This window comes from Tauraco erythrolophus, chromosome 6 (genome assembly GCF_009769465.1).
Source record: "Tauraco erythrolophus isolate bTauEry1 chromosome 6, bTauEry1.pri, whole genome shotgun sequence".
Taxonomy (NCBI): Eukaryota; Metazoa; Chordata; class Aves; order Musophagiformes; family Musophagidae; genus Tauraco; species Tauraco erythrolophus.
This window is the reverse complement of record NC_141470.1, coordinates 31,104,926-31,132,591: the sequence shown is the minus strand read 5'-3', so window position 1 is coordinate 31,132,591 and position 27,666 is coordinate 31,104,926. Positions and strand designations below refer to the sequence as shown.

Genomic DNA, 27,666 nt, shown 5'->3' with positions numbered 1-27,666 from the left:
CAACTGAAAACATTGATTACCTTGTAGATAAGGACCAAGAGCCCAGAAGTGATTTGCTATTATGTTGGAGGACAAGTAGAGAGGGTAGATTTAATATGGCTGTGATAGTCTGCATGGCTGAAAAGACACGTGAGAGTTAGTATGACTGTGTCCTCAGCAGGAGCCGATAAAGTAGTGCTGCAGTAGTAGCCAGTGAAGGTTAAAAAAAAGATTCACTCACAAATGTTGGTGCTGGTGCTCACATCGTATTCTGCTGTTAAATTGGCAATCTTTTTGAATGAGCATTTGAATTGAATTTGGCCTGGCAAAGGTATTCATTTTTTCCTATTTGTTCAGGACCAATCTTGACTACCCTGTTTAAAGAGTTCCTTTTCAGTTCAAGAACAAAAGGATTCTTGGGTATAAATGTTCCTTGTAAGTCAGATATATCTATTCTTAATGCTTTTATTCATTCTTACTCGCAGGAAAGTTGCTGTAGACTGCTAGATCAGTTGGGAATCCTGGAAGACTCCAGCCAGAATCTAAACTCATTTAATTTCACTGTGGAAACAGGATTAGTTGTAGTTTTGTGATAAAAGACAGTCTGGAGGCTGTGTGTTTATCTGTGGCCTCCTTTGATGTCAAAGAAACTGATGATATCATCTTTGTAGAAAAGACATATAAAATGTGAAGACTTAGCTGCCAAAAGCAAAGCGCGTGTTGGCAAAGCATCCAAATCTCAGTATTTATGTCAGGATGAAGCATTGCTGCAATGTAAGCTTTTAATCCAGGCTGAATGAGCTCTCTCCTTAACTTACAAAACAAAACAATCAAACTGTAATCTTCACCTGTATATTATGCCCTCTTGGTCCAAAATCTAGTTCACAAAACAGTAACCGACATTTACAGACTCTGGGATGAATTGTCAGGCACGAGAACATTGTGGTGTAAACACTTGCTTCCATTGAGTTGTTCAGGTATGTTATGTGTCGTGGTTTAACCCTAGCCAACAACTCAGCACCAATTCTTACCAAATTAACTCATTGACATCAATGTCTTTGTCTTCATATTGGCTGCTGCAAACCATCCTGAGAATAAATGAGGTGGTTTATTGCACCCTACTTTTGTTAGTTAGTTTAATGATATGCCTTGTTATTTCTGTGCTATTTCCTTAGGCATAACTGCCATCCTCACCACCAAAACCAAATAATATCTACAAGCATCTATTTTTTTATGTGTATAGAATCTACAGTAAACTCCTATGGATTATCACTGCTAGCTGCTTCTTGTAAGTGAGACTTTGGTGTATTTTCAATATCACTCATCACATTTGCAAATATTTTCTGTTTTTGAGATACACCAAACCCAGCGAAAGAGGAGCACATCATGCTGGTCGGTTGACCCTGTCCTCACTATTATATTGAGCTACAGCTTTTTGGTAGCTTCCTATTCAGTACCAAATTTTACTTGAAAGAAAAGATATATAGGAGAGGTGTCTCTGCTGTAAAGTTTATTTATTCAGTATAAAAGTTTTGATTTCAAAACTCTTGTGTCTCAATTGAAACATTCAAATTGGAATTACTGTTGCGGCGCACTGTCAGCGCTGCAGCTTAGCCTCAGCTCCTGCACAGGATTACATGATATATTGCTCCTGCTTTTTCAGAAAAATCACGGAGAAAGTGAGAAATAGTACCTTAACTACGTGTTTTCATAAAGCATGTCAGAGGCATTTCTGAGTCAAAATAGTGATGTTTAACGCAAAAAAATACATTAGTTTTAGATAATGTTAAATAATTTTTGTTTCTATACCCCTATTGAGTGAATAACATTCTTGGGAACACTTTCTGAAGAAAGAAAATTTGTGAATGTCGATTTGTTGGTTCAGCAGCTTCTGGTATTGATTTTTTTTTCCCCACTCTTGTTTTCTTTGAAATCCGAGGCACTTCTGTGTACTGCTTGCCTTGCAGCTTGTTTTCAGGTCTGTTTCCGTCTGATAATGGTTTCTTTAGACATCTAGCAGTTCTAACTACCCACTGTGTCTGCATCAATGGTGTCTATGTCTGGCTAAGAACTAATTTTCAGGTAGTTTATTTTTAAATGGAAATGAAATAAATTCCTAAAATATATTTTCTGGTGATAAATGTGAGATTGTACCACAAATCACTGCACAAGGATCTGAGGTGGAATGAAGGAAGTCTCACCTCTTAATAATACCCCTTGACCAAATGTATACATTTTTTTTGTTTCTACTGGCTCATACTCTGAGAGTGGAAACAGTGAAATAGTGGCAATTCTTATGAAAAGTCTAAAAATGGGTGTACATGTGGAAATATCTGATTTCTAATTCCACTTTGCTGAAAGAGAGCACATATAAGGATGATCTAATGACATCTGTGCCTCTGTTAGCGTGTACATATCTTGCAAGAACAGCTACGGGTACCTAAAATATCTGTTAAATAATATAATTTATCCCATGTAGCTTCATGGAGGAGACAGGGTGGAGGTTAGAAGTTATAGCACAGCTGTCTGTGGGGTTCTCTGCATTATATTGTGTTGCTTTTTGTATTGTTTCCTTTTGACAATTATGTTGGGGTGGTACACAGAGGCTCTAGGTGCGTTATTTGGACACTGTATGTGTTTGGAAAGGAAAGGTGGCAACTTTTCGAATGAACTTGCAATCTTACATTATATATGTCAAAGAAGGAGGTTTGCAGTTGTTTTGGAGGCAGTGCCCAAATATCTGGGAATCGATCTCTTGGGCTGGTGTAGAGTATAAGAATGTCCTATCACTTCCTCCCCTGACAGTCAAGGCTGGCAGGGAGACCGGTTAGTTGGTTTCCATGTAATATAATTGACATGACATGATTATCCTGTTTATTGCCTTCTGGCATAACATGGGCATCATGTGGCAGCAATTCCATATGACACCTTGCAGGTTCACTTGGGCTGGTCCTTTTCTCCTGAAGCAAAATCAAGTTTACCTTGTCTGTCACTCTAATATGTATCTGGATACCAATACGCTCTGAAATGAGTTACTTAGAAAAATTATAAAAGCTCTCTCGCCCGAGCTAACTCTCTTAGAGCTGGAGCAGTTTTCCTAATATTTGTCCTCATTTATTTCCCTCTGGCCTTGCAGAGCCATCAATAGTTGTCCTCTCTCTGTCAATCATATGGACATTATAGAACTATTACCATGTGTTTTGTCAGTTTTGTTGTTGTTGTAGAACTAGAAAACGCAATTCTTTCAGCCCTTTCTCATATGCCAGGCTATCTAAGTCAATCCTCTGCAATACAGACATGTTTAATCTTAATAGCTGGTCACAGTTAAAGCCTTTTATTGTGGAGGGAGGAAGAAAGTGGAAGAGAGCTGGAACATGGAAGACACTGAGGATCCACTTGTTCCTGTTCAGGGCTGGAAGTGTATGCAAAGAGATCTCAGTGATAAATCTCACCTCCTGCACTTGCATTTAACCTGTGTATTTGGGATTTGGTCCAAAACTTACCTAAGTCTGTGTTGTATATATAAGTTATCAGATAAGTCTGGCAACATTATAGTTCTGGGGCATAATTTGTTATTCTTCGTGCAGTGGCCCGAGTGTAATTGCTTGTTTTCAGATCCAATTGTCTTTGTGTCTATCTGCATTCTTGTTTGGGGTTATGTTGAGATTGAGGCCTGACTGGTTACTAACTGAGCTCATGTTACGTGTGGATCATCAGGTTGTGGGGCTTTGTTTTGGTTTTATTAATGATAAACAGCCTTGCTAAAGACTGGACCAACTTCTCAAGTTGGCTATAGGTCTATTGTGTTCAGAGAGGACGAAGGACTGAACAGAGATCCCACCACAGCTCTACCTAGATACAAGATTGTAAGTCACAAGTTTAGAGCTGGCTTCTTTCAAACTCTGAAAATATAAAATACCTTTCTTCTAAACCAGAATTCTTAGCTAGTATGTACAACAAACAGGCATCTCAGACCATAAATGAGCAAATTCTCTATAACGCATGTGTATCAGTAGTCTGTAACTGACAGAAACCGTTGCTAAAGAAACAAATTCTCGCTCTTACCTACTTTTCTGGCACTGTCTGAGGGAGAAACTAAGCAAACTTAATAGTCTTTTTTTCAATTATTAAAAATCTATGGAAGAATTATAGAAAATATTGTGGGGGAGAAAGCTAAAGAAATTATTCTATAACCTCCTTGACCAATAAATTGTTATCTAAAAATACATTGCACATTTCTGGCTCTGTAAAATTGCAGTAATAAGTCTAAAAATATCCTAATATTACTTACAAGAATTACAACTGTATTTATGATGTTAAAGTAATTTCTTCCCTGCTATAGACAGTAAGGGGAAAACTATCAAATGCATGCTGAAAAACTGGAAGAAGTTTCATGTTCAGACTGTATCAGAAGACTTAAAAGATAAATCATACATAACCTGATTGCACAAATTACTTTAAGCAATACCTAGTCATTGCCACATAGGTAATATCACAAGTCTAAAGAAAGTGTGAAATGAGAACCAAGAGACTGCTAGAGAAAGAAGAACATAATTACCGATAAAGGACTCTTCTTGTGAGTCATGTGGAAATACTAATAATAGTAGGTATTTTTTGTATAATGCTTTTAATCATGGGATGTCAAAGCAGGTTACAAAAGAGGAAAGGATAATTATCACTGCATTATTGATGGGGAAATGGAGATAGAAAAGCAAGATAAATTTAAATGGAAACAATTGCCCACAGTGACTTAGCAGGCTGGAGCAGAGCTGGAATTAGAACCAACATGTCATGAGAACTTTTCCAGCAGGTTACCCGCTTGATCATGCTGCCTCTCAGCATGTATTCCACAGTACCAAACTGCCTGTTATTACACCCAAATCTACCCTGTTACTGTGATTACAAAATGAGTTCCTAGATTTGAAGACATTAGACACAGCTGTAAATGCTCAGCAGATAAAAAAATAAAAAGTTTGTCATTTAAAGGTAAGTGCAAACAGTGCACAGAACCAAAGAGCAGATTTGCTCCAAAAGGGAGGGCTGGAAAAGGTGAACAAAGGTGCAGAGAGAGCGAGTCCCACTGCTCTTCACTGTTATTTTCAGGATCTCGGTTTATTACCCTAGGTTCGTGAGACATCAACTCTTTCGTGCGTTTAGGAGCAGATGCCCAACGCTGCTTCCTGACAAAAACCCTATCATCTTCTTAGCAGCAACAGTGAAAATCCTAACCACCCAACACCCTGCACACAGCAGGTCAACACACAGAAGGAAAGTTAGTTGCACAGACATACAAGTATCCAACCTGCCTCTCACCTGAAAACTCCAGCAATGCCTGACACACAGCTCGTCAACACCCTGCAGCAGTGCCCAGCAGAGCTGTGCTCACCTGGCTGGGAGGCTGTTTGCCTCAGACTGGGGCTGGAGGCAGCTCCTGGGAGCCCACCCCAAAGCAGCCTCTGTGTATTATGTAGGTTTAATGCCATACTTGTAACTGACTGTGCAACCTTGTGTTCAAACCTACGTTAAGATAACACTTTTCTAAGAAATGAGAGATTTCTTTGCTATAAAGGCTCAGCATTTAAATCTGTAAAATAAGAGTACGTTGCTATTTTTGCATGTTTGTTGATGGTAAAGTGATGTAGTCGCATGTTGGGTGAGACAGTCTGCTCCCTCATTACATGGACTAGGCTACAGCTACGTGGGGGCAGCAGACCAGAGGGGGGAGATTCTCTGTACCCAGACCTTTAGCTTTTCTGTTCCCCTCTCAAGAGCAAAGGACCAAGTTAGCCCCTTGTCTTAATGCTCAAAGAGTTAAGTATTTTATACTTTAAAAAGGTGGTCTTAAAATGTGAACTTTTTTCTTCACCATCACAGAGACCTGTTGATTTGCAACGGGACACACGAATGATGGGTTTTGTAAAGTAAAACTAGCTCTGCATATTTTTTCTTATGAGTTCTCTTTATTGCAGTAGCTTATTTGGAACTCCGTTAAAGACCAGAGCTCCCACCTGCAAGAGGGCACAAATAATAGTGAGTGCTATTGAATAAGAACCTGCGAGGAAAGTAATAGAAACAGTATCTCCTTTTTGCAGCTTGTTGTCTATATAGTGCTATAAGGCTATGTTCTAAGATATTTATAGTAATTTGTTAGTTACAATGTATCTTTTTAAATACAGTTAGTCAAGCTGATTGTTATGTAAGCCTGTCGTTGCCCACTGCTTCCCCTGAGACTGTCCGGACCAAAACTGTCAAGAACTGCAAAGATCCAGTATGGAACGAAACATTTCACTTCAGGATCCAGAGCCAAGTAAAAGTAAGATGCAGAGTGCATTCGTTTTTCTTTTGGGTTGGAGATCTCATTGTGTGATTGGTATGTTAGGTACCACAAAAATAAATATACAAGAGGGACTACAAGGATGTAGGTAAGGATACGTGGAGTAACATGCAGTAGCAAAATTAAATTTTATTTTCTGATGTATAAAAGATAGCCAAGATATTTCACAACTATATATAATATTCTGTCACTTTTCACTTCGTCTTCTTTTTTTTAAATCGCTGCTTTTCAAGTGTAAAGGTGAGAATTTCAGAGTAAATTGAGCAGCATAAAAGACATGTATGAGCTAAGTAGTGGAAACATCACAGTTCTGTATTTTTGTACTATTCCTTTGGAACTACCTGCAATAAAACAAGCTCAACCACAAACCAGCATGTTAAAGTTTGCAAAAGAAGACCAGCTGAGTTTTTACCATGATGATAAAAGTTAGAGCTTAAGAAGCTTTGCAAGTCTCACTATCTACTCCCTCCAAAAGACAGCATCAACGTCAGAGTCCAGGAATCCAAAAGCTAAGTGACAGGCCAAGTTTACTTCTTACCTGGGGTAATCAAACCCCGCTTGACATCTTGCACCTTTCATTTCCTCAGGTTGGTAGCAGAGCAGAACAAGAGCACTTCTGCTAGGTGCCTAATCCGCAAGCCAGTCCCCCGGCTCTCTTAATCATCAATAAACTCCTCCAACAGAGCCTTTAGAATAGCTCAAAGTGTTGCCACAACACAGGGTCTCCAGTGAATGATCTCTCTTGTCTTTGTCTGCAGAAGTTGCCCATGATACAAGCTCTCAGGCTTCCTCCCATGGAGTTAGGTGGTGCTGGTCCTGTTTGGAGCAGCTTTCAGCTTTAATACGTCTACTGCTCTGTGCCTTACATCCAGGGCATTCCCTGCAGGTCTAAAAAAATTCTGACTTCCTTCAAAGTACCAGTGAGGCACAATTTCACCAAGCTCTGCAGATTTATCAAGGAGGCAAAAGGCAGGGATGCAGTATGGAAACAAACACCCACTGATCAAGGGCAACAAGAAAAACTTCTATAGATACGTCAGTGATAAAAAGAGATCTAGGGAAAATGTGGGCCCTCTCCGGAAGGAAACAGGGGACCTGGCTACCCGGGATATGGAGAAGGCTGAGGATCTCAACTACTTCTTTGCCTCAGTCTTCACTGGCAAGAGCTCCAGCTGCACTGCACAAGTCATAGAAGGCAAAGGCAGGGACTGGGAGAATGAAGAACCACCCACTGTAGGAGAAGATCAGGTTTGAGACCATCTAAAGAACCTGAAGGTGGACAAATCCATGGGACCTCATGAGGTGCATCCACGGGTCCTGAGGGAACTGGCAGATGAAGTTGCTAAGCCCGCTATCCATCATATTTGAGAAGTCTTGGCAATCTGGTGAAGTTCCCATGACTGGAAAAAGGGGAAACATAGCCCCCATTTTAAAAAGGGAAAAAAAGAAGACCCAGGGAACTACAGGCCAGTCAGTCTCACCTCTGTGCCCGGCAAGATCATGGAGCAGATCCTCCTGGCAACTATGCTAAGGCACATAGAAAATAAGGAGGTGATTGGTGACAGCCAACATGGCTTCACTAAGGGTAAATCTGCCTGACTAATTTGGTGGCCTTCTATGATGAAGTTACAGCATTGATGGATACGGGAAGAGCAACTGACATCATCTACCCTGGACTTATCCAAAGAATTTGATACTGTCCCACAGACATCCTTGTCTCTAAACTGGAAAGACATGGTTTTGATGGATGAACCACTCAGTGGATAAGGAATTGGCTGGATGGTCGCACTCAAAGAGTTGTGGTCAATGGTTCAATGTTCATGTGGAGGCTAGTGACGAATGGTGTTCCTCAGGAGTCAGTCTACTGGGGCCAGTTCTATTTAACGTCTTTGTTGTTGACATGGACAGTGGGGATCGAGTGCACTCTCAGCAAGTTTGCAGATGACACCAAGTGTGTGGTGTTGTGGACACGCTGGAGGGAAGGGATGCCATCCAGAGGGACCTTGCAGGCTGGAGAGGTGGGCCTGGAGAACCTCATGAAGTTCAACACAGGCCAAGTGCAAGGTCCTGCATGTGGGTCAGGGGCAATCCCAAGCACAAGTACAGCTGGGCGGAGAATGGATTGAGAGCAGCCCTGAGGAAAAGGACTTGGGAGTGCTGGTGGATGAGAAAGCTCAACATGAGCCAGGCAATGTGTTCTGGCAGCCCAGAAAGCCAACCGGTATCCTGGGCTGCACTCCAAAGAAGCATGGCCAGCAGGTCGAGGGAGGTGATTCTGCCCCTCTACTCTGCTCTCATCAGACCCCACCTGGAATACTGCGTTCAGCTCTGGAGTCCCCGAACACAAGAAGGACATGGAGCTACTGGAGCAAGTCCAGAGGAGGGCCACAAAGATGATCAGAGAGCTGGAACACCTCTGCTATGAGGACGATGAGAGAGTTGGGGCTGTTCACCTGGAGAAGAGAAGGCTCCGGGGTGATCTTATATAGCAGCCTTCCAGTACCTAAAGGGGGCCTACAGGAAAGCTGGAGAGGGGACTTTTTACAAGGGCATGTAGTGATAGGACAAGGGGCAATGGGCTTTTAAAATTGAAACAGGACAGATTTAGATTAGATATAAGGAAGAAATTTTTCACTCTGAGGGTGGTAAGGTACTGGAACAGGTTGCCCAGAGGAAGTTGTGCATGCCCCTCCCTGAAGTGTTCAGGCCAGATTGGATGAGGCTTGGGCAACCTGGTGTAGTGGAGGGGTTTCCCTGGCCATGGCAGGGGGTTTGGAACTAGAGTGATCTTTAGGTCCCCTTCCAACCCGAACCATTCTATGATTTCATGATTCTTGCACCAGAACACCTGCTCCTTGCAACGGCTCGTGGCTGACAGGTCTTTCAAAACTGCAATACCACAAGTAACAGCTGAAAAAAGTATCTTGGCCACAGGAAGCTACTTGAACTAGTCCTTCACAGAGCAGTGTTTGGGAAGATCTTGTGTTTACTCTGTAGTAAGTTTGCACCAGGAGACAAGACATGTGGCACTAGCCCAAATAATTCTAATTATGTGGCAACAGCAGGATGGCAATGGTCACTGTGGCTTCAGTGTGGGCTGCACAAACTGTGTCCTGGGGATTTGGGACAACGAATGCACTCTGGTATATCTGTTGCTGCTGCCTCGCTGCTGCCTGAGCTCAACAGACCAAGTTAAGGCTCTCACAGGATTCTCTGCATACACTGCAATTGCTCTGCTCATTACCCTCTGAGCAGAGCCAGAGTCAGCTGGTCTGGTTATTTTCTCCTTGCCTGTCTTGTGTATAGTCGAGGTGTTCATCTTGCTAAATTATGGGAGCCAGAGCTCAGTAAAATCCATCTTCTGACAGCAAGCTGTAAACTCAAGTTTACTGCAGGTTGCCATCTCCCATTCACCAGTTTCTTATAGAAATGACAGATTTTAGGATGTCTGTGAATGCTTGTATTCTGGATCATCTTCCTCTCCATATTTATATGCTCAATCACTCATTAAATTTAGTTATGGACCTTGCTGTGATTTATTCTGAACTGTTAAGGCAGCAAAGATCGTGCCTCACGTCCTTCTGTGCATGTGTTTATGTGTGATACCATGTGCCGATCTGTGTGTCTTTATAAGCATTCGAACCTCTTAGCAAGTTTCAGTTAAATCTGATGGATAAGCAGCAATCTCTGAGATAAGAGGCACCTGTATTTACATGAAAATGAACTGCTAAATACATGGAGAGAGGCTTGAATTATTTCCCCACTGAGAAAACAGCGGTTAACTCTGGGATGCATCTCTGAGACAGCCCATGTGCAGCTACAAACGGGCATAGCAAGGGCTGTTTCCTCTCCCTGTCCATCTGAATAGGGCCATGACAAGGAAGGAGAGGAGCAGCTTTGTGTGGTGGGAGGAAGGAAGAGGAGATTGAGAGGTGTAGGAAGTAATCTGATGGAAGCAGGCTTTTGTTCAGCTGCTTTCTGTGCATTTTATCACCATTTTAACAAAGACATATCAGCTTCTATAGATTCCATGGTAATTATCTCCATATGATCTTAATAATTTACAGGACATAATTATGCAATCATGCAGTAGTTATATGGCCCTTCCTTAATATGTTTTTTGTCACTGCTTATATTCAAGGATTTTTTTTTTTTTTTTTTTTTTCACAAATAGCAATAAAGTCCTGACCATTACATGATTTCCTACAGTTCAGGGAAAAGCGGTGACCTCAAACCAAATTAGAGGTCAAACATGTTTTTCTATATGGGAGCTGTGTATTCAATGATTCTGCTAGGCTTTGCCATTTAAATTAATTTGCAGGGGAAAATCAGCAACAAACCCTACTGCATTAGGTTCAGAATACATTTCTTCAGCTCTGTGTGGATGAAAAGATTGTGCACGCTTTCTCACTTCTCCTCGTCCTTTCTCCATCTTCCTTAACATGCTGATCACATCATCTCATGCCTCTGTAAGGTCTGAGAATAGAGATGTTCCTAATCCTGTACCTCTGTTCGCAGAATATTCTTGAGCTGAAAGTCTATGATGAAAATGCAATCACTAAAGATGATCTTCTCTTCACCGTCCTCTTTGATGTTGCTAAAATCCAGCTCGGAGAAACCGTTCGCTTGACTTTTCGGCTGAATCCAAAGGTGAGGAATAAAACTTCCTTGGCCATAGAAAGAAAACACATTTTTGGTGTTACTTTCTAAATAACTTCTTGTAAAGCAATTGTAGGCTGGAGGGTTTATTTCTTATTGGTTTGCACTTCATGTATCCTGTAAAATACCTTCCAGATCTTGTTCAGCAAAGAGAATAAGGTTTACCTGCCTACCTTGGACATAATCCTGAAGGTTTTTACTAGCTCCTCAAACCTCTGAGCAGATTTTTTCTGACACCAGAATTCCCTTTTTTGATCTTTCTTAACTCTGTTGCTCAAATAGTTTTTGTTGCAGATAAAAGACCCCGATCGCTGTCGCACAAAGTTTCTCTCAATTGCTTTCACTCATCTGAGCACACCCTAGAGCAGGGGAAATTTGATTTTAAGAGCTATTTCAGGAGCCAGAATAAACATTGACAACTATAGCTGGTGAGAAAGAAAATGAATTTAAATGCTTAGAATGAATTAATCTTTTACAGACACAAGAGATGTTGGAGGTTGAGTTTGCATCGGAGAGCATGTGAGTAAAACCCATACAGCACTGATGAACTGTGCTTTTGCAAAAGCAAGCAGTCAAACACATGCTAGAGTTCAATATAATATAGTTTAAATCACTCAAGTTAGTTGCATATTGACAAAAACACTGTGTTCCTTATCTACCAAGAATCATCCTGGATACTAATTTATTCCTATTATTTGCTGGAAGAGAGAGAAGGATAATAAGAACCACAGCCACTGGGCTTATTACTACTATTTTTTACCATTATTATTAAGAAAATAAAGAAGTCATATTTCAGGTGTCTCCCAAAATTAAATATCAGTGACATATTTGAGATTATGCTGGATGAGGCAACCTTTAAGGAGATGTTATTCCCTGGTGTTCATTTAAAGAGATATTTAGGCAATATTAGTTCTGATTGCATTTTTTTCCCTCTCTTTCAGCCCAGTCCCTCCCGAAAAGCTTGTCACTAATGGTGTATTAGTGGTAATTTTAAACTGTTTCTCTTCTATGTTTGTTTTCATGCTAGTGATGGGAGCGGTGAATCTGACAGGTGTCCCAACACCTGGCTGCAGGCAGGGCTGAAGGGGAGGGAGATGGGGGGAGCTGGACACTGACAGCCCTCTTGTTGGACTGCTTCCTGAGGGAGGACATATTAGGAAAGAGTGAACGCAGTCATTGGGAATACCCAGAGACCTGTCTGCCACCACCAGCTGATAGCAGACCTCTTCACAAAGCCTGAAGTGCTTTTTCATTGACTTACTGCCTCTGTGTCATTCACTCTGGGGACTTCTCTCGGGACTCCCCCTATGGCCATCCTGTTTTCCCCACCTCCATAGGATGATATGGAAGTTTCTTTCTTGACTGCCCCTAACTCACTATTTAGAGGAGGTAGCACTTGGCTATCTGACTTCACCAAAGCAGGGCTGCGAGGACAGCCCTGTGAGTTGACTGACCCATCAGTCTGCCCTCAGGAGACCTCATCACGTTCCTGTTCCCTCCCCAGTTACCTCAGCTCCCCTCCCAGCCCTGACCCCAAGGATGGACCACAGAACCACAGCTATTTTTCTTTCATCTGAAACCTGCCACATCTTCAGAGTGCCAAGGTCTTTCCCTTATCAGCCTGACAAGCACAGGATGGACAGTTTTTCAGACCCCAGGGGCCCAGGTGACCAGAGATAGGTAACAGTGAAACAACTCAGACATGGCATGTTTTGCGTACTTAATTCTTTCATCGCTCATCCCTGCTACAGTCTCGTGAAATTTCCTGCTTGGAAGTCCTGGTGGACAATAGACGGATGAAGACAGAACCTTCAGGTCAGAGTTTAAACTAGAAAGAAAAAATCTTATTTTACAGTAAACAGAAGATTTTATTTTTTTTTTGTCTTTCCTTATCTGATAATTTCCCTACTTTGTCCTTACGATTCGAGCACAGGAATCAGATGGTTAGGAGTATACACAGGATCATAGATCCAACAATTATAGTGTATCTATGACAACTAACTATAAAAAATGGACTTTGAAATTAGAGTGAATGTTTAGAGTGATAACGAGTCCTATTAGTGCTGTAAACCAGCAGTAAATACATGTTTCTATCTGTGCTGGTTTTGAATGGGCTAGCGTTAATTTTCTTCATAGCAGTTAGAATGGGGCTATGGTTTGAATTTGTGCTAAAAACGGTGTTGATAACACAGGGATGTTTTAGTTACTGCTGGGCGGCGCTTACACAGAGCCAAGGCCGTTTCTGCTCCTCACCCCACCCCACCAGTGAGTAGGCTGGGGGTGCAGAAGGAGTTGGGAGGGGACACAGCTGGGACAGCTGACCCTGACTGACCAAAGGGATATTCCTCAGCATATAAAGCCGGGGGAAGAAAGAGGAGGGGGTGATATTCGGAGTGATGGCATTTGTCTTCCCAAGTCACCATTGCGTGTGATGGAGCCCTGCTTTCCTGGAGATGGTTGAACACCTGTCTGCTGGTGGGAAATAGCGAAGGAATTCCTTGGTTTGATTTGCTTGCATGCGGGGCTTTTTTTTTTGCCTATTAAACTGTCTTTATCTCAACCCACAAGTTTTCTTACTTTTATTCTTCCAGTTCTTACTTGCATCCCACTGTGGGGGATTGAGCAGGTGGCTGTGTGGTGCTTAGTTGCCAGCTGGGGTTAAACCACTATGATATCTCAAAAATCTACATTTGTCCGATTTGTATGTACATCTGTATAAACCAGCAGCAGCTGTTTTATAAGCTCTTTGATGTTCGTTTTTTGTTTTGTTTTGTTTTTTTTGTTTTGTTTTCTTGTAATATTCCCTGTTTTGATAAATAGTGTCTGGAAGCTCTTAAGCGTTGTTGAATGTTTCGCGTATTAAAATGGCAACTTCTGAATGATCATTTAATGTTCTATTTCTGACATCATAACCATTAACTTCTCTGTGTGCTTTTCATCTTTTTTTTAGAAAAAGACTTCTTATTTTCAGTGAAGGGATCCTACGAAGAGAGCCAGACCCTGTCACTGGGCTCTACCTGGCAAGTCCCAGAGCCTCTAGACTTCCATTACATCAAGTACAACCTGTCAGAGCTGTGCGTAGCTCTAGCAGAGAAGTGTCATTTCTCCTTGGTATGTGATTGTTAGCTTGAGTAAGCACAGTAAGCTCATGGTTCTCCATACCTGACTGAGGCAAATGGAAAGAATTTGTATTTTAATTGAAAGCCATCTTTTGTGACCTTCTGCTCTGGAAGAGCACTATAGCCCCTAAGACATCTAAACATTAGACACTAACTTGGAAACTGCTGGACAGCGATGCCTTTTGAAAAAATAAGCTGATGACAGCGCTTTTTTGTGGTGTATACATTAAATATTTTTCTACATTGTAATTTATTTTTCAGTGTATTTCAGGTGAAGAGAAAAAAGACTGTCACGCATCCCTCACTATTCCTCTGGATTCACTTCCCTTCAAGGAGAAAGTAGCAGTAGCAAAGGTGATTGATAGCTTTTTAGAATAAATGTGAAGCTATGGGCCAAAGATCAATCGGCATGAGTTAACTAGTTCAATGTGAAGTAGGGGTTTAGATATATAACTGCTAGTGCCCTTACATTTCTAACAGAGAGGGTTACAGACCTGTAAGTTTTCGTATGAACTGAGTAGAACCAAAAGCCACAGCCAGATGTTTGAGAGGGATTTCTGTGACCAGCTGGGAGGAGCTAATGCAGGTCAGAGCAAATGCAAATGATGAGACAAGATGAGGCACACCAGCAGAGCTAGTGTTGGTTTTTACTGGGTACTTCTCTGTGTATCTTTAGTATAAAACAATTTAAAGAAAATAAAGTGTACTTGGGGAAGTTTCAAAAATTGAATGGGTTTTCTGATTGCTATGGCTTTGTGGCTCCAACACGGCTCTCAGAAAAAGTGAAGGGCTTCAAAGCTGACTGAAAGGAAAAGAAAGGACGTAGAATCATCTCCAGTGCTTATATTATGTTTGTTTTTTTCCTAGGATGAAACAATCAATTTACATGTAAAGTCAAAAGACTGGTAAGAAATTCTGTCCTTAGGTATTGTGGTTGTGAAAAAAAGATGCTGGTCAGCTTTTTTGCCTCCTTATCTTTATTTATAGCTAAGGGAGAAAGTATTTAGTCAATTATTATATCTAACACTATTTACTCCCTGTTAGTTACCCATGTCCAGAGGTGAACATTTTTGACTGTGGTGGGTGAAATTTCCTGTTATGCTACTATGCAGGAGTTCAGTTTGCATGGGGAGAATAATCTTTTCTGGCTGCAATATCCATGGAGCTATGAGTTTATAAAATATGTGTTTATACCACGCTTTCCATACTTGTAAAGAATCCAGAGTGTTTGTATTTGTAAAACCTAGAGGTCTTCAGGCAACAAATCCTAATATTTCACTGTTTATAGTATCTGTATATGGATTGCAGTATTTATTAGACATTTCTTGAAAATCAATGCAGCAATAAATGGTATTTCTGATATTTCTGGGGTTTTTTTTTTGCTGTAAGATTTTACAACTTTTTAACTTTCTCATCCTTTTCTCTACCTTGTCTATAGTCTGTGGTGTGCTTTTCTGGGGCTGCAATAGCAGCTTTTCTGAGCCTAATAGTAGAGTTTGAGATGTGTAAGTGTGGGTCCAGACACTAATTGTAAGTCATCACGCACATCCTATTTAACCCTGGACTTTGTTTGAGGTCAAGAAACTTAGATGTTCGTTTGGAGTTTGATCTGTGTTTGGAGGAGAAAAATTTCCTGCAGAAACGGAAGAAGTTTGTGGCTTCTGCTCTGAAAAAAGCACTTCATTTAGAGCGAGACCTGCAAGACCATGAGGTATGGGGAGCACCATAAGGACTGAACTGTGCTGTGTAATAGGAACATGTTATGCTTGTAGCTATTCGCGTATTGTTCCTTAACCAACCCTGATGTATTCAGTGCCCCATGGAAAGCATTGAGAAATGTTAACTGAAACAATGTGAGAACACAGGTAATATCAAACCCACTTGCTACACGTTTCCTCAGAAAACAGAATGCCATAGATCAGCATTTTTTCCCTGCCTTATTTCTTTTTGATCTGTTAATCATATACCTGGATGGTCCTACTCTCTTAGCTGAGCATTCAGACACCAATGCCCCATAAGATATTTTATATTATCAGATTCTGGAGGGGGAAAACCTAACAGTTAAAGCGATACATAACACTGGCTAATGAAGATGTTTCTTGTCACAGACTTTTTCCTCTGGTGCTCATTGTCTCAGCTGTATTGTCACTCTTACAGCACAAAGATATTCAACATGTTTCTCTCATCTGTGTGACTGAGTTAGGGTTTGCATTTGTTCGTGTCCATACTGGCATGAAGATAGTTGGTACTTTAGGGAGGGAACACGGTCTGTGATCAAGCACTTCAGAAATGAAGTTTTCATTTTGAGAGGGTTTTTTTTCACCTGTGTTCTTCCCTTTGTCTAGCACAGCTGGACTAAAGGCATACTAAACATTATATGACAGAATGACTTTGGATGCTATAAATGGTGTCCCTACTCACAAACTGATCACATCAGTATATTGTTTCTCATTAGTACACTATTTTCAGTGGAAAAATGCAGTTTCTTAGGTATAAGAGGTTTTTAGGGGAAGTACTTCTAACTACTAATTTCAGTTTTTCCAACAAGAGAACGTTTTCTTGTAGTCAGGTAAAACCAAATCAAAATACTTTGCTTTGACCTGAAATGCTTGATTTGAATCAGGTCACTGCTGAGTATTTCCGTGATTCAATTGCCTGGAAATGTGTATGGGAAAGGCCATTTGTCTTTTCTTCCCTCTGTGGGTTTCTTGGTGGAATTTGTCTTCCTGTAACACAGTTCAGATTTCCATGCAATTAAGTTTTGTGGTTCATCACTGCAATGATATACTCCAGGTACTTTATAGGAAATGTAATCTAGTCATTATACTTGACTTACAAGAGAGGATGAGCTCTGCTTGTTCTCAAAATAGAGCGCTCAGAGATGATGTACCATTAAGGAAAATACATTCTAATATTGAAATGCCTTGAAACAACAAGTTTTGAGCTATTTTAGTAAGCCATCATATAACAATTTAGAATAAAAATTTGTTAATTTTGATTTAAAAAGTCAAAATTAGCTAATTACAAACTCCTCTATTATTATTTTTCTGTGCAAAATACCAGGTTTTCACCTTTTTCTCCCCTGCTTGGGGAAATGGTGAAATGTTGGAATTTCTTGTAAGACACAAATGCTGCAATTCACTTAGGTCTGATCATAAATGCTGGAAAACCAAGTTGCTGCTTACCATTGCTGTGTCCATGTTTAAACAGATACCAGTTGTAGCAGTCATGACAACAGGAGGTGGCACCCGGGCACTGACATCTCTATTAGGCAACCTATTGGGTCTTCAGAAGCTGAATCTCTTAGATGCTATTTCATACATCACCGGGTCATCTGGTTCAACATGGTAAGGAGATCTTGAACAATGACATAATTCCTCACCTGCATAGTCTACTGTGTGAGATTTATTCTCTTCACTTTGGTAAAGGAAGGTGTACCACTTCAGTCTTGAGCATTTTTATTGCTGCATTAGGAACACATTGCCTGAGCCAGCTTATGGCCTAGGCACTGGTTGTGGGAAACATTCTCCTTGACCCTTCATTTCATCTCTAGGATCTTGCCTAGTGAGTGACCCTGGTGCAAATCACAGCCTTGTGCAGAAACCTACAGTGTGGAAGTGCTTTTTGCAAGTCCTCGGATTTCACTAGGGGTCCTCTAAATCAAAAAATCTTTTCTCTTCCATAATAAACTGAGCCCAAAAGATATTTTTCATTAACGTCAGCTAGTTCATTTGATGTGGTCCTTGAATACAAGCTGAAAAAGTGAAAGCATATAAAGCACACAACAATGTGCTTCCTTTCTTTTCTCCAGGACCTTGTCACATTTGTATCAGAGCACTGACTGGTCACAGAAGGATCTGTCCAGACCGATTGCTGAAGTCCGCAGACACATGACCAAGTGCAAGCTGAGCTGCTTTTCCCTGGAGAGCTTGAAGTACTATGACAAGGAGCTAAAACTGCGGAAGCAAGAGGGATACCAGATCTCTAGCATTGATTTTTGGGGACTTCTGCTGGAAAAAGCATTAAGTGATGGGGTAGTGTGTCTGTGTTTTCGCTAATAGTTACTGAATACTGTTGTATGGAAAATGAAGCTCCAGGTACAGGTGATAATATGAGAGTGTGCCAGCATTATTCAGCAGATGATTCCTGCTGACTAACAAAGAGCGTTTGTCCCCACATATCTCTCAACACATAGTTAGCAGCCCAAGGGGTATACTGCAGAGCAGGAAACCTATGTCTCCTTCAACCAGTATGAGTATCTGAGCACCTAACAGCAGTCCTTCTCTTCATTTCTTTTGCTCTGTTCCTCTCTGTAAGAACTTAGATAATCCATGTTAAGTAGATACATTTACTGAAAAAAACGAGAGACTATTGTACCACAGTGTCCTGCAGTTCACTGATAATTAAATAAGCTTATGTGAATGTGTAAATGTTTAGATCACTCCTTGGTTAAAAAAATGTCTGGACACAAAATGAGTAGAGAGAATAAGAAAATGAAGACTGAACCAGATCTTTATTTTACTGTAATCTTGCAAGCCTATACACCGTGCCAAGATGGTCTCTTGGTTTTGCTCTTTTTGTTCAATTCACAGAAAAACAACCACAAACTCTCAGATGAGCGGCAGGCACTGAATCAGGGTCAGAATCCCCTGCCTATCTACATGATCCTCAACATGAAAGAAGACTACAGCCTTTCAGAGTTCAAAGGTGATGGCAAAACTGAGCTGTATCTGGACTCGGTGTTCAAATGATCTGCATTATCACTTACTGCATGTCCTGCAATCCCTTGCGCTGCCGAACTATAACATTCATGAACAATTCCTCTTCCTCTTTCACTTCTGCCTCCTCTTCCATTTCTAGACTTTGTGCCCAGGATCTGAGAGAAACCCATCTTCTATGGGGCAGGAATAATTTGGGGGAGGTGCTTGAGGACAGCCAAGGTACTCCCAAGTCAGTCAGAGCATTAGCTCCACATGTAGGGTAACTTAGGCTGACCCCTTTTGGTATAAACTTCATTTATGTCCTATCTGAAGAGGTTCATTGACGGTTCTATATGAACAAGTTTGGGAAACATTGCAGAGTGAGCAGCTGAAACCAGCTGAACGACAACTCCTTATCTTGAGGAAGGCCCGTCTGCGATCATCCTGCTGATAGGGTTTGTCCTGCAGCTGGTACCTTGTCATTCCAGAGGTAGGATAGGATTCAGATTTAAAAGTCCATTTTGTGTCTCCACAGAATGGGTGGAGTTCACCCCTTATGAGGTTGGGTTCTTAAAATACGGTGCCTTCATTCGCGCAGAGGATTTTGGCAGCGAGTTCTTCATGGGTCGCCTGATGAAGAAGCTCCCTGAATCCCGCATCTGCTACATGAAAGGTGATGTGCTCCATCGGGAAAATTTGAGTTGCATAAAAACATACTTTATTTTTAATATAATACAGACCCTGCATATTGCAACCACTGCCCTGCAACATGCAGGACTGAAGCAAAGTGTCCAATATGTTGTTCTCACCTCTGGGTCAAATCCTTAGACATGGGAGATGGGCTAAAATATAGTTAGAGGAAATTTTAGTGAATAATGCTATCCACTGTTGCTTTGGTCTTAAATGGTGACTCTCATGCCTAACATTTCAGGGATGCTTAAAGAGGTTAGATTTATTTTGAACAGATCAGCAGCAGAATTCCACATGGGAAATATTCATATTTTGAAACTGAAATCTTAAAACCAAATTTATCTATGAATGGAATGATTTTATAACAAAAAGCAACATTGTTACTGAGCTTACTATAAAATATGGAAATTTTGAGTAGTTTTCTGAACAGTTACTGATCTTTTTGCAAGTTTAATAGTATTCTAAATAATTTGTAATTTTGCTAGCATGATTAAATCAGTGAGTTTTGTCATCGTTATCTCAGTAAAGTGAGTGGCTCCCAGTAACTTATGAAAGACAGCTTTGCAGTTTTTATGCAATTCTTGTTTTAATTTTGCACAATGCTAGAATTCTCTACCACATCCCTTTGTACGCTGGTTCTCTGAGGTGAAGTTGTCTGCAGAAGAGTCCATCTACTCTTAGACTGTGAATAACAGAGGAATTACATATAAATAAGCACAACGCACAATAGGTCACCAAGGATACTAGTAAGAACAGGTTTTCTTATGAACTGAAAGATCCACACCGTGTGATATTTCTTATTTGGTATGCAGAGAAGTTGTGCGCCTCAATGCATGATGCAGAAAGAGTCCAGAGTCATATTGGTATAATCATGAGAAAAAGTCAGGAATGAGGAACAGAAGATTGTGCTTAGCCACACAAATGCTAAATCTCAGACCTTTAATGGCTATGTTTAGAGCTTTTAGTGATGTCATGAGTTAGGAAAAGAGGTGACTGAGGGAGAAAATTCAGAAGATATCCAAAGGTATAAATAGGTCTGAAATGTGGAAGACAAATTCATGGAAGGTACTCCCATTAGTGGCTCTGAAACAACAGTTAAGACGCAGCCACTAGCACTGAACACACCAAATGGAGTACCCTGCAGAAGAAACCCCTTTATACTTTCCATTTTTCTTACATTAAGCACCCTGTGCTGACTGCCAGAGGCAGAAGGTAGATCACAGAGCTAGGTCAGACTATGGAGCCTTCTTCTGAGAACACCGCGCCACCATTGCAGTTTTGCGAGGAGAGTGGTGCAGTGTGGTCATACGTGAGGCGGACAGGTAGCAAGCACACCCAACACATCCAGTCTGGGCTGAGCTCTGTGTTCTCACCGCCAGTACCTGAATTAGGCTGGTGACCCCACAGCCGTAGGTGTACCTTCAGAAAGGATGGAGCAGAGAGTTAAAGCGATGTTGCCATCTAGTGACACAACATGTAGTGCCCTCTTGGGTTGCAATTAAAATGTACTATCAGTTACAGCATGACAATATAAGGATAAAATCAAGGTGTCAATTGCAGGGAAAGGTAGGACCTTTTATAAGATCAGTGGCTAGGGCTGGAAAGACTGGGTGAGCTTATGGGGATACAAGACCATCAGGTTTCCAGAAGAAAGGCTAGGATGCTTCAAGGCTCATCTGCTATTTTCAGCTCTGTCAGCCTAGTACAAGATACTGCCTGTCCTCATACTTCTTACTTCAGCAAATATGGGTACCGTGAAAATTCAATGCAAGAGGTTAGAGAAGCATTGCTTTGTAATTACCACCAAGTCCCGGGATCACATCAGTGTCTGGAAGATACTAAAATATACAAGCAGTGTGTAACTCTTGGGGCTTGGGGAGCTGAAAGAGTTATGGAGAGAGGAGGCAGCAAGCAAAGACAAGAGAAACAAGAGGAGCTGCCTTCTCACAGCGGGCCTGCACAGAAGCTGCTCAAGCTTCAGGGAGATGAGGTTGTGTCGATGGAAACTGGCCAGTAATTATCTGCAAATGAACTCTGGTTGCCAGCTAAGTGTACAGCAAACCCCTATCTGATTTCTTAATTAGGTATATCTAACATTTCTCAAGCAAGTTCCATTCTCATTACTGTGAAGCAAAAGACCCTTGGCTTAAGGTCCCACTCCACAAATAAACCAGGTTTAAAAGAGAATTGTATTTCTGTTACTAATTTAAGGATTGCATAATTATTATATTGTGTAATTCAAATTATTGCATTCTTTGTGATGTATGGATTTTGCAAAGCTTTCACTGGGAGAGATTTTCAAGGCAAAACTCCGCCCAGCCTTCTCTGGCAGAGTTCTTCTCAGGACCTGCAGCAGAGCTGTGGAGGAAGAAATACTTTTCAAGACCCAAGAGGTTTTTGGAGATTTCTGCACTGAGGAGGAATTTTTATGTGTTCTTTTAAGTGGGAAGGCAAAGAGGAAGAAGTACTATGGGGATCATTAAATTATGGCAGGGGAAATCTTACAGGGAACACAGAAGATGTCTTGTTTCAGAGGACTACTCTGCAGACTATCCTAAATTGTGCTCTGACCACTTGGATTTGGCTGTTCAAGAGCAGCCTCCAAACCTTTAACTTTGTATATGACATACTTTGTAGACCAAAACCTTACTTTATATGAAATGTCCTGAGTTTAGTCTCTGAAGACAGTTGCTTGTAGGACAGGAATATGCATCTGGAAAATATTGGTTTGCGGTGTATTGGCAATAGCTGTGTGAGACAATGAATTACGGTGGCTGAAGGTCTGGCAGAATGTTTAAAACCATATAGGTTCCTTTTTGAGGTCAGAATGTGAGTTGCCATAAAAGAACTTCATACAGTTTTTGGAAAACTTGGAGAGTTCTGATACTCCTTGCAAAGCTGAAAGGTTATCTTTTTAAAGAGATATTTTCCATTAATATGTTTCCAAAGCAGTTTCCCGTTTCTCTACCATTGCACAGGCTTGTGGAGCAATGTCTTTTCCTACAACCTGTTGGATGCCTGGCGTTCGTCGGATCCTACAGAAAGGTGTTCACTGAGGTGTACCCAACACAGGACTGTTGATGTTGGTTGGTTACGTTTCTGTTTCTACTTGACCTGTTGTCTTATTAACCTTTAAATTAATGTTACATTCAGATGCATTTAGTGCAAAAACTTTATGAAGACTTTTTAAATCTTAAAACTGAAGCTAAAGCTGCACTCTGTTTTGTTTTGTTTTGTTTTGTTTTTCCCCTGAGGGAAAAAAAAAATAGTTATCACTGTTGCCAGTGATATCTAATTAGGTTTCTTCTCTGAATTAATTCATAGCAATATTATTTCCATTAGTCTTCCTTGGACTGAATTCATGCGAGTGATGGCTTGCCACCAAATATAAAACTACTGAAGTTTTTTAACATATCATCTTCGCCAGAGGCCTTTCAGTGAATGTACATGTTGTAACAAAAATCTCAGCGCTGTGCTCTCTGTCTACCTTGGCAGATCACACTTTTCATATGTTGTTGTTGAAGGCTTATGTGGAACTCCATCTCAATTTTCTTTGATCTTATTGTAAACCTGTGTGCTCCTTAGAGGTGTTGGCTGTCCTCTCTGTGTTCAAATGTGGTTAGTGAGTTTGATTTATGGGCTTTTCATCACTTTCTCCAGGGAAGTGTTGCAGAACCCTGAGCTCAATAAATGCATGTGATAGAAAGTCATTGGGTCTCTTTCCCAACCTTATGTGGTGCCATTTACCACAGTCCTTTTTCTTTGCTCTTTTCTGGGTATCTAAGTCTCCTGGTGGCATTTTTTTCAAAGCTGGTTGGGACTAATCTTGAAATAAGCTGGTTCCAATTCTCACCCTCCACTAACCTTCACACAGCAAATCCACCTATAACTTCTATCAAGTAGCAGATCACTTTTTCCAGCTTTAAGAAGTTTTTTTATCTCACTGACTTTGTTTTTCATGGAATGTGTTTTACTGAACATTCATTTTCTTCTTGTTCCTATCTTTTGATATTGATTTGATTGTATGTTGCCATGTCTTATTAGGATGTTTTTTCCTCTAGCTAATATTAGACGCCTTTTAGTAATTCAAGTACTGTAAAGAACTGTATCAAAACAACAACTTGTTAATCTCCTCTACCTTTCAGAAGAAGATGAGCCTTCCGTACCAGCCAGGAGCCATGAGTTGGAGACTTATTTAGTCACCCCTGAATGTGGTATCACGGGCATAATTCGGCAGATCTTGACGGAGCGGGTGATGGTTTCAAAGTTCTACAACTTTCTGAAGGGGTTCCAGATCCACAATGAATACCTCCAGAGCAAAAGCTTCCATATATGGAAAGGTAAACATCCCTGAATACTAATTTTTATCTGCTTAGATGGCTGGTGCTTTCATTAGTGAAGAGAAGACAGAGGATGAACAGGCTTTATTCTTAACTTTGGAAACAAAAATGTCAAGATAACTGGTTAAATTTCATCCAGTCAAATCAGCTGGGCAAAGCTGAGCGTCTTTAATAGAAACGTCTTAGACACCAGCACTTTTTCACAGAGCTTAAAGTGAAATTGCGAAACAGACCAAATTGTGGCACTGCTCTGTTTTTACTGAAATCAAGGTGTTAACGAGTGTTCCAGGAAGTCCCTTGATTCCGGGGAAAGGCAACTGCTACTAATTGGGCATACGAGAAGAGCAACATGGGGAGTGAAGGAGCTCTGTCTTTTTATTTTGTACAGGTGCTTCTCTCTGTGGCAAGGCTGAGGTTCCGTAACATGGCAGGGTCTTGAAAAACAAAAGTAATCAGGAGACAAGAGAGATTTTTTCCCCCCTTATTAGCCAAACAGCAGATGCAATACTTCTTCAGTGAACAACTCATAGTAAGAAATATTTCCTTTTAGATACTGTACTAGAGAATTTCCCCAACCAGCTGACAGAAACAGCAGAGTTCATGTGCCTGGCAGACACAGCGGGATACATCGATATCAGCTACCCACCACTCATGAGGCCGGAGAGGAAAGTGGATGTTGTCCTACACTTGAACTATTCTTCTGGATCACAGACATTGGTGCGATGACCACTCTGTTTTCTTCAGTAACAACCACTGTCTCTTAGCCCTTTTAGCACTTCAACTCCTAAGGAGTCAGAATAATTTATGTAGAAGACACCAATTCTGGGAGAAAAGAATTCTTGGTGTACAGCTCCCGTTTTGTAGATGTGTAGGTCTCTCAGCGATGCTGGTGTACTATGGCAAATCCCCTAAGGAGAACAGAAATAGTTTCAGTTTTTGAAATCTTTTATTTTAATTAACTCTCTGATCGGTAAATGCCGTATCCTAGACCTGTTTATTCCTGGGATCTCATATGGCTATTGAAGCTACACTCTGCATGGAGTGTTTCTCTGGAGCTAGTACCACCACTGATGAACTCCTTTTATTTACCTTGTGATATTCATCTAAAGACATCCACATGCAGTTGAATCAGAAGTAATTTGTCCAGTTGTCTTTAGAACAGTAACCAGATTTTTTTGTTTTGTCTTAGGTTGTAGAGAAGAATTGTTCTTTGACGCCATATTTGCTGTTTCAAATACCAGCTCACAACTTGTCCTATAATTCCTGTTACTAGATATGGATAAGACAGAAGTTTTTGAAGACTAAAGTTTTCATACATGTCAACCAGATTCAGGAACAAAAATCCTATTTTCAAAAATGACTTACACACCTGTAAGATTAAATTAACATTTCAGTCAAGTTGATGCTTGCTCCCAGATGCCTACATCATTTTCACAACCATCTTAAGGCATCTGAGACAGTTAGGGGGCTTTTAAATATTTCATGCTAAGTCAAGAAAGGGTTTATATCTTTATTAATTTAAAAACCATACCATTTCAGATTCCTGTCCATTCTGCTCATTTCAGGATTTTCTCCAGTAAAGGGCATGTTCCTGTGTTCTAAGCGCCTAGGCCAACCATGCCTGCAGACACAAACGTCTTATTTATCTTGCAGATAAAGGCTGAGGAGGAAGTAGGACAACTATCAGGAACGCAAGCTAGAGGCTGAGTCTCAAAATGTTATCTTAGTAACTAGTACTCAGTATCTCACACAAGAGACAAATGCCAGAAGAGACACTGGCAGTCAACACTGCTCCCTGATCTTTGCAAAGGGCCTTTGATGGATGCGTTCTGCATTTGGAAAAGTTGGAGGAGGGTCAGAACTTCTCACCTTTTTTTCTGTCTGAATGCAGCCTTTGGAAGAAGCCTCCAAGTACTTCCTAAAGCAGGGAATTCCATTTCCCAAAATCCACCTGAGCGAAGAAGAAAAGAAAAATCTAAAGGAGTGCTACATCTTTGAAGATGCAGAACCCCAGAGGCACCAATAGTGGTGTTTTTTTCCCGCTGGTGAATGACACCTTCAGAAAATACAAAGATCCTGGTAAGACATGGGTCAGAGATGGTCTTCCCATCACCTGGACACCCTCTGGCTGTGTAAGAACGGGAGGCATGGTCTAGTGTGGTCCTCTCCCTCCCCTGCCGCGGCTCCCATGGGAAAGAAATGTGGGTGTCCAGGTAGCGAGGAGCAATATTGTGCCCTATCTGGAAAGTGGGATGTGGGACCACATCTATACCCCATCTGCAACCTTTCTTTTTTGTCAGGTGTGGAGCGCAGTCCTGCCGAGGTGGCACAGGGCAATGTGGATGTTTCCAGCGTTTTCTCCCCGTACTGCTTAAACAGCTTTACCTACACAGAGGAGGAGTTTGACAAGCTGGTAGATTTGACCAGCTACAACATTCAGAACAACAAACACCTGATACTTCAGGCTTTGAACTCAGCTATAGAGCAGAAACGACAGCACAAAAAATAAACACCATCCTGAGTTTCAGAAAGATATCCAAATAGTTTGTGGGTTTTTTTCCTGAAGAAGAATCAAGACCTGTTTGTGAATGAACATGATGGACTTGGGAAAGTACAAAGACTTGTCTTAGCCTGTTGGTCCTCTCCACCACGTGGCAATCCTAGATAAAACAATCAAACAAAACAATAATTAGTCTCATGCTTTATTTATGTTGGATTTCACTGCTGGTGACTATTTTTTTTTCATGTACCTACATGTATATGCAGTGAATCAAAGCTTACGAAATGTGAGGCTTATTGACAAGTTTTTTAAATGATGAATGTGGGACAGCGATACTAATTCTTTCAAAATTTGCTATCAACATAGAAGTTATATGTGAAGTGGAGACAAGTGAGCTACAGATGTTTAATTTATTCCAAATCTAGTGCAACACAAAAATACATAATAAATGTGGGCCATTTCAAAGAAAAAGAGAAAATATATTTTCCTATAGTGTCAGCAAGAAATTTTGGTGGAAATAACATGCGAAACTAAACATAAAAGATATAGAAAATCTGAGATTTCACATGGAAAATAAATATTTTCTACACTTATGAATTTAGAAGTTTGGCAATATTTAGGTTTGGAAAATCCCTTGGAAGTAACCGTTCCAAGCCCCATTGTGAGTCAGGATCTTCTGGTGTGTATGTAAGTACCTAACCCAGGGTTGTGCTTTTCAATGGACACTCATGGTATTTAGAGGATCCAGCTCAGCATCTGCGTCCCATTCATTTCAACGGGTTTATTAGTATTTCTTGTTATTATAGGATGGGATGCTGAGAATAAAAACATTAAAAACTGGGAGACATTCAGATTTTGTGGTAAAAAGGCAAGCTAAGTTCTTCACATGATGTGTGTGGATAATTCACAGGTAATTGCATAACTTTGTCAGTCCCTGACTGTATACGATCAACACACAGTCTATGCGACTACTACAAAGAGCACAAGACAATTTGTTTAAACTGCCTTTTTTTTGAGATGAAGACCAAAACAATTCTTCGCTTTATGAAGGATTTTAATAATGCAAATACTCTGTAAACCTGTTTTATTACAACAGAGATGCTGATCTAAAAAAAGATACAACGCATCAGCCAGTATCAGCTGCCCTTAATAACTTCAAATTTAAATAAAATACAGTAACTTGTCTGTGCTGAAGTCACATGTATTGGCACACACAGACCAATGCGTAATGGAATCATAGCCAAAAGAGAAAATAAATCCTCATTTCAGAATCTAAAGTGAACCTCTAAGAGGCTGAAAATTTCTCTTCCTTCTTGTTGTCATCTCTCCTCCTTCAAGCATTCCT

General features: G+C 40.7%; 1 protein-coding gene across 1 annotated transcript; it reads left to right on the top strand.

The window, feature by feature from the left end:
• Positions 1-5,625: 5,625 nt before the first annotated feature.
• Positions 5,626-26,330, top strand: LOC104380999 (cytosolic phospholipase A2 epsilon). Its single transcript, XM_086613604.1, is given in 20 exon segments — positions 5,626-5,632; positions 6,156-6,292; positions 10,832-10,963; positions 11,451-11,491; positions 11,914-11,956; positions 12,724-12,787; positions 13,923-14,083; positions 14,353-14,445; positions 14,959-14,997; positions 15,647-15,802; positions 17,302-17,438; positions 17,903-18,125; positions 18,684-18,798; positions 19,327-19,464; positions 22,460-22,567; positions 23,630-23,821; positions 24,372-24,538; positions 25,713-25,835; positions 25,837-25,900; positions 26,122-26,330. Coding segments are annotated over 20 exon segments (2,349 nt in total).
• The last annotated feature ends 1,336 nt before the right edge of the window (positions 26,331-27,666 follow it).